This window comes from Artemia franciscana, chromosome 20, assembly GCF_032884065.1.
Source record: "Artemia franciscana chromosome 20, ASM3288406v1, whole genome shotgun sequence".
NCBI classification, from domain to species: Eukaryota; Metazoa; Arthropoda; class Branchiopoda; order Anostraca; family Artemiidae; genus Artemia; species Artemia franciscana.
The window spans coordinates 32,755,763-32,766,931 of record NC_088882.1 but is presented as its reverse complement, the minus strand read 5'-3'; the positions used below and the strand labels follow the sequence as shown (position 1 = coordinate 32,766,931).

The following is an 11,169-nucleotide window of genomic DNA, read 5'->3' as shown; positions in this document are numbered from 1 at the left end:
CTGCAACATCCTCCACAACTTTCGTTAAAAGTTTCCTCTTAGAGCTCTTGGACGACCTGGATACACATAGTGTCTTTTGATTTAGTTCATCATCCCCATCCATACCCACTGATAATTCCAAGCCCTGTTTTTTCATTATGAACACTATGCTTAAACCATTGCAAATTTATGTTATTTACGGTCATTTCCCGACTTTCAGTGGGTTTTTTTTTCACCACTGAAGCCATATTTGTTGAAGCTTTCGACTATTTCGATCAAAATAGCTATCTTAAATTTATCAATTAATTCTTTTAGAGGGCAGAAGGTTTGGAAAATAATTGCGAGGGTCTAGTTACTCTTGAATCGCTGTAGACTCGTGAAAAGCGCACCGTAACTTTAAATTTCCAATCGATTGAACCCCTCCAGAGTCCCTATGATGGTTCCTATAATGAAGGCATATATATATATGAAGGCACCGTGAATGTGCATAGTGATGTAGTTCTATATAACTCTCAACTTGAAAAAGCTAACAAAAAACGTCAAGCGGTGGGGCCTGGTTGCCCTTCAGCTACTTTTACTCCTGAAAAGAGGACTAGTGCTTTAAATTTCAATCCAATAAGTCCATTTTGAAGTTTCAGAGCCTTTGGCTTTTAATGACCAACCCTTTTATATGAAGTGGCTCTGAGAGAAAAAAAAAACAGCTGTAAAGTAGATAAATAACACATCTAAGGCCTAGGGATCTTTACTACAGAAATATTCAGTTTTGAACTTGATAGTAATCCCGTGTTCAACTGAAAATATTTCAATCATTACGATAGTTTATTGAATAAAAGTAATTATTTTGCTCTGTTGAGTGCGAAATGAATATCGAATGAATAAAAGAAAGAACTTTTTAGAAACGCATAGAACATTTGAAACCTACCCAAAATATTGTTAGCTTATACCAGCGTTTTCCAAACCAGGAGGCGCAGACCTCCTGCGCCTCCTCTAAAGGGAGCCGCAATAATTAGTCCCAGCGAACGATTTTCAAATGGTTACTGAAGTTTTGTACGTAAGAAATGTAGAGCAAAAACACCATCGCGCTTTATCGCGCATAGTGCAACTAAACATTTCGTAACTTAGCACCCCACCCCGTATCTTCATCAATATTTCTTCAAAATAAAAGTTTACCGTCCCAATAAAGATATTGGGTATTTATCGGTTATATAATAGACACTATACAATTACGATCGCGAATGATGCGAGCATGACAGAAGAATCTAGTCAAGCAACTTCTAATATATACACATAATACCCTGGCACCTTTCTTGTGAGCTTAGCCGCCAGATGCAAGGCATCCCATCCTCATTTAAAACTCAGATTGAAAAGTTAACGAAAAATATAATGAAACATCGCTTATTCTATGGATCACAACAAAAGTAGCTAAGGAATCGAATCACAACGTAAGGAATCACAATCTTGGAATCATAACGAAAGTAGCCAAGCAGACAGGGTGAATTTTGTTACTTTGAAAAGTTCAATCAAGAAGAAGGATCTTGTAGTCAGACAGAAAAGACTGTCTTGTCTATGTACAGAAATCAGACAGAAGATAAGGTAATTTAGCCTAATTGTAACTGTACACAGAGCCGTTCAATGGGTTGGTGGTGTCTGGGACAATGTGGTGTCTGGGATTCAATGTCTGGTGGTGGCTGGTGGTGTCTAATTTACAGTGATATTGCCACTAGGCTGTGAAAGGTAATAAGATTATTTATGGCAACTATATAAATAATAAGTTTGCTCCTGTGCCGGAGATTTGGGACTTTAATATGTAAAGGGAGATTAGTGGCTCTCCACAATTATGCATTTCCACCCCGCTCTCTCTAAATGGCACTGCCATTTGATGATCTTGGAAATTCTGATCTTAGAATACGTTTGAGTGAAATTATGGAACAGTATACCACTGGAAATAAAAGATTATGTTTCAGTTCCGTCATTTCGATACAATTATAAAAAACATCTACTTTCTTAAAAATGAACCATGTTTAGGAGGATTCTCTTTTCTATTTTTCTTTTTTATGTAGTGCACAATGCCTTTTTCAGTATTCTCTTTATTTCAAAGTTTAACACTTTGTTGTTCTATCAATAGTCAGCGATATTTATATGAATACTCGATACTCTTACAGGGGCTATATTTAGGCCCTAGGGATCGTTGACCAGCCCATTGAGTTGTGTTTTATTTGTGTCTTTATGTTCAATAAAATCAAAGTTACTTATAAACTATTAGACTTCTCCAAAAAATGCCATCTGGGAGTTCGATATCACCTCCTTCTTTCATTGCATTTCTCAAGACAAAGATTTTACGACTTTCCTAGCTATTATTCGGATTTAATAATATTATTAACGATAATGTGAGAAAACCAATGTGTTTGTTGTGTTCCTAAGTTTTGGCTACTGATAGTATGAGACCCGGCAAATTGAAACCGCACCTCGAAAACTCTTCATTCTGAAGATGTTGGGAAGCCCCCAAAGTTTTTTGAAGACAATTTGATGAGATATCTAGAAACAATCAAAATTTCAAAAAACCGTTCATACCTAGAGTTGTACAGAATCGCGCAATGTAAAAAAAAAACACAGAATAGCAGAAACTTTAGTTTCTCCAGCAGCTATTGATACGGTCAAAACAAAGTTTGGCCAATCTCATTCGAATCAGCTTCGAAAATACCACCTGCTGTCAATACAATTGGCAGAGTAATTAATGATATATCTGAAAATCTTTGTGGCCAATTAGTTTCTCGGATGCATTATTCAGAATTTTCCCTACAAGTAAATGAAGCTACTGATCCAGCTAAAGACGCACATTAAATTTCGTACGTTTCAAATGTTGACGATACTAATATAATTGAAGATATCTTATTTTGCAAACCAATTTATGACGGAGCCAAACCCAATGAAATATTGAAATTAATCACAGCTTAGATACCAACACAGTTATGAAAACTCAATTTATCTTTGGGACACAGTGCGCCGTAGCGATGCTAGCGGCTGGAGACAGGAAACTGACAGTCTGTACCAAAAGCTTCTCATGGACAAGATGGGAGTTTTCATAACTGTATATTGGTATCTAAGCTGTGGTTCCCACCTATGGTGTAGTACAATCTACGCGTCGGAGCGCAGGCTTGGAGGAGGTGCCAAGTTCAGAGCTCTGTAGCAAAAGGTTCTCATGGGCAAGATGGGAGTTTTTATAACTGTATATTGGTATCTAAGCTGTGCAACTAACTGACAGATTTTTCAATGAGAACGACATAATGTGAAATAATTGCATTGGGCTATGTACTGACGGTGCGCAATCAATGGCGGGACACTAAACTGATTAACTAATCTTCAACTCGAACCCTAGTTAAAATGCAAACACTCTGGACGAACTGCATGCTACGGACGAACTGCATGCTCCGGACGAAATGCATGCTCCACAGAGTTGCATGCTCCAGAACTGCATGCTCCACAGAGGACGAACTCTTCTCTAGACGAACTGCATGCTCCCCAGGGGACGAACTCTTCTCTGGACGAACTGCATGCTCCCCAGGGGACGAACTCTTCTCTGGACGAACTGCATGCTCCACAGAGGACGAACTCTTCTCTGGACGAACTATATGCTCCACAGAGGAGGAACTCTTCTCTGGACGAACTGCATGCTCCACAGAGCAGCTCTCGTATCAAAAACTATAAGCGAGCAACTTCGCAATGTTTTGCAAAAGTAACGAAAGTTATAAATTAAATTAAAAACAGTCCAATAAAAGCAAAGTTGTTCGCAAAACCGTGTTTTGATATGTGAGGCCCGCATATTTTATTCTTATACTGCATTGCGAGCTTATTACACGTCACTTCTGTGCTATTAAATAAAAAAAAATAAGTTGTTTAACTGAAAGTAAGGAGCAACATTAAAACTTAAAACGAACAGAAATTATTCCGTGTATGAAAGGGGTTGTCCCCTCCTCAACATCCCGCTCTTTACGCTAAAGTTTCACTCCTTCTCACAACTCTACTTTTTAAAACAATGAAAAACTTTAGCGTAAAGAGCGGGAGGGGGTTGAGGAGAGCACAACCCTTTTCATAGACAGAATAATTTTTACTCCTTTTAAGTTTTAATATTGCTTCTTACTTTCAATTAAAAAAAACGTGTTTGTTTATTTAATTTCTGAACGTTTTTGAATTAATGTATGTTTTGATTTTGGCTTACTGCAAATGAATAATTAAAACCAAATTTGCATATCAATTATTTTGGCTAAATGGCTTTTTCACAGTTTTGATCAGGTGATTTTTATAAAAAAGAAGATGGGGGAAGATAACTAGTTGCCCTCCTAGTTTTGGTTACTTAAAAAGACAACTAGAACTTTTTATTTTTTACAAACTTTTTTATTAGTAATAACTGTACGTAACTTATGAATTAACTTACATAACGAACTTCTATATTTGTATATTTCTGTTATGTATACGAGTGGGTCCACCCCTCGTCAATACCTTGCTCTTTACATTGAAGCTTGAATTTTGCCCCAATTTTTTAAGGATGACCACTGAATCAAAAAAGCCATAGAATAAATAGTTGAAATTACTGAAAATACTTTAGCGTAAAGAGCAAGGTATTTAGGAGACGAACACCCTTATATACGTAATAATTTCTATTCGTTTCAAGTTTAATGCTGCTCCTTACTTCCATTAGATTTGTTTTTTATTTATTTTCTCATTGTTTTTTCAAGATAATGCTAGAAAATCCTACGCCCCCTTCATGGAAATTCTCTTCCCTAGTGATAAATTCATCCATGGAAAGATCCTCCAACGTTAATTCTATCAGATAACTTTCATCGTACGACTTTAGGAGAAGGGGGCTAGCTGTCTTCCGATTTTTTGGTCACTTAAAAAGAGCACTAGAATTTTTAATTTCCATTAGAATGAGCCCTCTCACAACATTCTAGAATCACTGGTTTGATACGATCACTCCTGGGAAAAAAACAAATAAACACGCATCCGTTATCTGTCTTCTGGCAAAAATACAAAACTCCACATTTTGTAGATAGGAGCTTGAAACTACAGTAGGATTCTCTAATACGCTGAATCATATGGTCTGATTTTTGTTAAGATTTTATGGCTTTTAGGGGTGTTTCCCGCATTATAGCCTCCTTTATTATAGCCTAGTTTCTGCTTGTTATGAATTTGACTTGTTTTTTTTTTGCAATTTCTCTAAATTTTTTTTTCTAAATTTAGAGCTACTCTACTCTTAGAGCTAGAAGACAACACTCATAACCTTGAATTTTCTATATATATCCACCCACAATGATCGTTATCTGTATTTCTTGTCAAACCACACTTCTACTGTAAAAAGTGGGATAGTAATGTTTATAGTCGACACAGTTCCAAAGATCTGTTCACAAAATCATGTACAATCGGAATTAAATTATGTTGAAGATGTTTTATTCTGTAATGGTTACCCAATTAAACTTATTGAGAATAGCGTAGATAGAAGATTAAAAATAGGCAAAATAAGAAAATAATGAACCCATCCCCCTTTCTTCAGCTACTCTGGCAAGTGAAAACAAAGCTTTTATGACTATACCCACAACTCAGCAACAAACTTGAAAATTCCAAAGAAACATAACATCTCTCATTCTTTCAAAGTTGAGCTAAATGTTGAACGTTTTCTTAATTCTGGACCCTATAACTAACCCTATTTTGTGTACGGATGTCCACAGAGTCCTGTGTTGATGTGGGAAGTTTTCACATTGGCAGATTCCTTCGATAAATGGGGGAAAGACTGCATAAAACAAGATTTTATTAGATAAATCCCTGAGATGTGAAAATAAAAGTGACAATTATGATTTGGCTTTGGCCCGCCACATATATTGAGATGGAGGAGAAGCGTGCGTAGCAGTGTTGACTTCAGGTGGGTTGGTGCTGCGGTTGTTTTTTAGAAGTAGTAGTAGTAATAAATGTTTCATCTTGACCACGAACCAGCTTGCAAGACTTTCGGGCTCTTTTGAAAATTAAAAAAAAAAAAACTCAACAGATCTTTAGTATTAAGATTAATCGAAGAAAAAGTTATCATTCTTAAATGAGCTCCAAAAGGTAATTTTGTATCACTGAATAGCCTTTTAAAATGGGTTTTAAATCCATTCGTTACTATGTGCAGTGGTCCGCTCTTAACCAGTTTATAGCTATCACTATAGCAATAATTACAATTGCTACAAGGTCACAAGCTATGTATATTTCCATAATAAATCTTTAAAGAAAGTCTGTTCCTTTCAAAAGGCTGGTCAGTGTTTGGGGCACATTTGACACTGACTTACTGCAAGTCATTTTTGCCATAATTTTTTACAAAACTCAAAACTTGTATCTTGGACTCAAACAGCGTTTATAGTTTTAACTCATCTGATTATTCTTTCTACATCATACGATTTTGTGACATGAGAGACCCTGTTAGGCAAGCAATGTTCTTAACAGGATTTCTAGAGGAAATTTCTTAGAAAAAATTGTTTTCTATATTTTTTCATTAGTTTTTCCTGTTTTTTTTTTGCGTTCTACTGTTCAAACATTAGAGTCTGTTCAAACAGTTCGTGGTAACGAACTGTAGTAAGGAGCGACCCGGCTCAATAGTGAACGAAACTCTAAAAAACGGAATTTTGATGCTAAAAGATACATCAAAAGAATTGAATTTTCATGCTGATTCTAAATATATAACTTTCATCAAATTTAATCTTAGTCATTAAAAGTTAGGAGCCTGAGAAAATTTGCCGTATATTGGAAAATAGGGGGAAACACCCCCTAAAAGTCAAAGAATCTTAACGCACCACTTAAATTTTTAAATTAAATCTTTTTAATTTAAAATTTAAAATTAAATCACACCATCACATTCAGCGTATCAGAGAACCCTATAGCATAAATTTCAAGCTCCTATCTATAAAAATGTGGAATTTCGTATTTTTTGCTGGAAGACAGACCACGGGTGCGTGTTTATTTGTTTTCTTTTTTGTTTTTTTTCCAGGGGTCATCGTATCGACCAAGTGGTCCTAGAATCTCGCAAGAGGGCTCATTATAACGGAAATGAAAAGTTCTAGTGCCTTTTTTAAGTGACCAAAAAAATTGGAGGGCACCTAGGCCCCCTCCTACGCTCATTTTTTCCAAAGTCAACGGATCAAAATTTTGAGATAGCCATTTTCTTCCAAATAGTCGAAAACCATAAGAACTATGTCTTTGGAATGACTCACTCCCCCACAGTTCCTGGGGGAGGGGCTGCAAGTTAAAAACTGTCCAGTGTTTACATACAGTAATGGTTATTGGGAAGTGTACAGACGTTTTCAGGGGGATTTTTTTGATTTGGGGGTGGGGTTGAGGAGAGGGGGCTATGTGGGAGGATCTTACCTTGGATGAATATGTCATGGAGGACGAGAAATTCAATGAAAAGGGCGTGGGATTTTCTAGCATTAATATAAAAAAAAATAATGAAAAAAATAAACATGAAAAGGTTTTTTTCAACTGAAAGTAAGGAGTAGCATTAAAACTTATTACGAACAGAGATTATTACGCATATGAGGGGGTCTAAAAATACTTTAGCATAAAGAGCGAGGTATTTAGGAGGAGAAATACCTTGGTCTTTATGCTAAAGTATTTTTAGTAATTTCAACTATTTATTCTACTGCCTTTCTGATTCAGGGGTCATTCTTAAAGAATTGGGACAAAACTTAAGATTTAGTGTAAAGAGCGAGGTATTAACGAGGGGACAAACCCCCTCATATACATAATAAAAAATATAAGAATATAAAAGTTTGTTACGTAAGTTAATTCTTAAGTTACGTATATTTTTCATTAATAAAAAGATTCGTTAAAAATTAAAAGTTCTAGTTGCCTTTTTAAGTAACCGAAAAATTGGAGGGCAACTAGGCCTCCTTCCCCACCCCTTATTTCTCAAAATCGTCTGATCAAAAGTAAGAGAAAGCCATTTAACCAAAAAAGAATTAATATGCAAATTTCATTTTAATAATTTATGTGCAGAGAGCCAAAATCATAAATGCATTAATTCAAAAACGTTCAGAAATTAAACAAAAAAAAACTAGTTTTTTAAACTGAAAGAAAGGAGTGACATTAAAACTTAAAACGAAGAGAAATTACTCCGTATATGAAATGGGTTGTCCCCTCCGCAATCCCTCGCTCTTTACGCTAAAGCTTTTAATTGTTTTAAAAAGCAGAAGGTGGCAAAGAGTCAAAGTTGTATGACTCTTCAAACATTAGCGTCTGTTTCAAAATGTAAAGCCATTGGTCTAGTTGTAACTATAATTAGCTGTAACTGCATTAATAATAACAGCCTGACAATAATAATTGACTGAAGTTGAGTATAATAGTTGATTATCAATTAATAATTGGTTATTTTAAATTTGACTTTAAGAGAGCTGCAATTTTACTTTCCTCTTTAATATCTTTTTCAGGCTCTATGGCTTACACATTAGTTACTTAAAAACTAAATACCAGTGGGATATTCTGAAGCCAGGACAAATTGTAAAGAAACAAATCGACGAAGAGTATAGAAAGAAGAAAAAGAAAGATGAGAGAATGAATAAAGGGGTAGCAGATGTATTCTTGACCCCCACGCAGAAAGCGATTGTAGAGTGTGATCATCCCTTTTTACAGATCATAGGTCTACCAGGGACCGGAAAAACCTATTGCTTAATACTGAAGATGGTCAATGTGTTTTTTGAACTTTGGCAGTTATACAGGAATGAACCTCACCGAACAAATGAATTAATAATAGTGTTTCATAGGAACGAGAAAACATTACATTGGATTAGAGGAATGTTTTGGCAAACCCTCGAGAAACAGATTGAACGACAGAATAATAACAAAAAGGAAATAACCTGTTTGGAAGAAATTCCGAAACTAATAAAATTCATAGGTGGCAGTAACGTCATTGATATTGAAACGCAGCAGGTGTTTCGCGTTGAAGAATGTGGCTTTGGAACAAACTTTAAAGTGTTTTGTGATGATTTAAATTGGGACTTCGCAACATTTGATACCAAAAGTAGAAATTTTGAAATTCAAGATGTAATTGCCAGGTCTAATTTCTGGTGGTTGACATCGTATTCGGAAATACCAGCACTTTATGTAAATTCTCGCACTACAAATAAGACATTTGATTCTTATCACTCTGTATATCTTACAGATAGTCTAAGATATACAGGCAGTATATACAGCCTTTTAAAGCAACTTTGTGGGATAGATCCTATGAGGCATGGATGGATTTCTGGAATGGATTTTAACCCAGGAACACGAGTTATTGGAGAAAAACCTCAGTTTATTTGTGTAAGAGATTGTAACGCAATGAAAGATAAGGTACATATGCTCCTTCAAAAATTGAAGGAAGAAGGAATTAGGAGAGATGAAATAGCTGTTATCAAAACTGGGGTGTCGAAGAACATAATAAAGCATATTTTGCAAGAGGATTACATAACCAAACATCTGTAAGTAAACATAATAATTAGTTTATAGATTAGATATTGGAGGCTCTATAATGAAGGATGTGAAAAATCTATTCTCATCTATAAGGAGTAAGAAGGAATGGTTGTAGGGTGATAGTATAGTCACTGTTGGTTCTTTTATGACATAATATGAAAAAAACTTCGTTTTCTTAAAGAGTTAAAGAGGCTGCGTCCCAAAGTCGAACCTTAAAACGTACAGGAATTAGAAGAGGCAGTTGGGGGGCTGCCGCCCCCCAAACCCCCAGCTTTTAAAGACTCTTTTGTACAGGTTTTTTGTTTTTTTGCTAACCCCCAGCTCTTGGCTTCGGAAAGGCCCTCTTTTAATTAACAAAAAATTGAAATGAATGAATAATGGAATAACTTCGAAAATGTTAAACACAAGAGGACAGGAGAACCATTGCGCCGAAACTAGTAATTAGTAACAATAAAGTCCCCCCCCCAAAAAAAAACCTGTACAAAAGAGTCTTTAAAAGCTGGGGGTTTGGGGGGCGGCAGCCCCCCAACTGCCTCTTCTAATTCCTGTACGTTTTAAGGTTCGACTTTGGGACGCAGCCTCTTTAACTCTTTAAGAAAACGAAGTTTTTTTCATATTATTTCTGTACGTTTTTCTACAATCCATGGTGGATGTAATTTAATAATTCCTGTACTCCTCGTACAGGAATTAGGAGAGGAACTTGGGTGGCTGCCGCCCCCCCCGCTTTTAAATCATTGTATAAAATAGAAAAAAAATAGATAGAATGACCGAAATGTTTCTTTTGCTCATAAGAAGCTAATATTCTGTTATCTCTCAAATGATAAGCTGTCCAGGTGTTATCAAAATTTTTTTGATGTTGTGAAAAAAAACCGCCCGTAAGGGACTTGAACCCTTGACCCGAGGATTAAAAGTCTCACGCTCTACCAACTGAGCTATAACTTGCATGTGTATAAATATAACTTCTCAATAGATTTTAAAAATTTCAAATTAACATGGGCTCTTATGGAGAGAAATCCGTTAATTAAATAGCTAATGGGTGGTTTCTGGAAAACAGGGAAGGAGTTATCGGATCAAGCTGAAATTTCGCGGATAAGCTCCTGGGCCGTAGGGAACCTTAACTTGTGAATTTCAGCCCGATCGGACAACGTTAAAGGGGGTGGGGGGGGGGGGGGGGTCGGAGGGTCGAAACTTTCGGGGGGTTAAGATTTTCCTACGAAACTTTCCAGGAAAATTACTCGGAGAATTCCGCATCGAATGAGTCTTCGTACACCCAGATCCGATGTCGGATGTGACCTGTAGGCGTCTAGGAAAAAAAAGTAAATGAATTTTAAGTGGCTATGCGTGGTTTCTGGAAAACAGGGAAGGAGTTATCGGATCAAGCTGAAATTTCGCGGATAAGCTCCTGGGCCCTAGGGGACCTTAACTTGTGAATTTCAGCCCGATCGGACAACGTTAAAGGGGGGCTTGGGTTGACAGGTCGAAACTTTCGGCCAGATTTTCCCCATGAAGAAAAAGTTGGAGGGGGATGAAATTTTGCAGGTTTCTTAGTTGGAGCTCGGGCTACGAAATGCATCCCTCCCCATCCGTCTGCGACCACTGGAACCGAAGATCGCTTAACATTGTCGTGTGTCGCCTCTTTATAGAGGCACGAGTGTGCCTCCTTGATCCGTGAAGTTATAAGCTAGAATGCCTATCTTCCTTTTACCAGATTGAATAGAA

General features: G+C 36.5%; 1 protein-coding gene and 1 long non-coding RNA gene across 6 annotated transcripts in view; one reads left to right on the top strand and one right to left on the bottom strand.

Moving 5' to 3' along the window:
• Positions 1 to 11,169, top strand: part of LOC136040129 (uncharacterized) — a 52,970-nt gene that overhangs the window by 19,781 nt on the left and 22,020 nt on the right. For all 5 annotated transcript variants that reach the window (XM_065724239.1, XM_065724237.1, XM_065724238.1 and 2 more), the window contains exon 3: positions 8,430 to 9,458. In XM_065724239.1, coding sequence (XP_065580311.1) covers positions 8,430 to 9,458 — 1,029 coding nt within the window. The remainder of the gene's footprint in view (positions 1 to 8,429; positions 9,459 to 11,169) is intronic.
• Positions 1 to 11,169, bottom strand: part of LOC136040134 (uncharacterized) — a 43,867-nt gene that overhangs the window by 17,345 nt on the left and 15,353 nt on the right. The window lies entirely within an intron of this gene.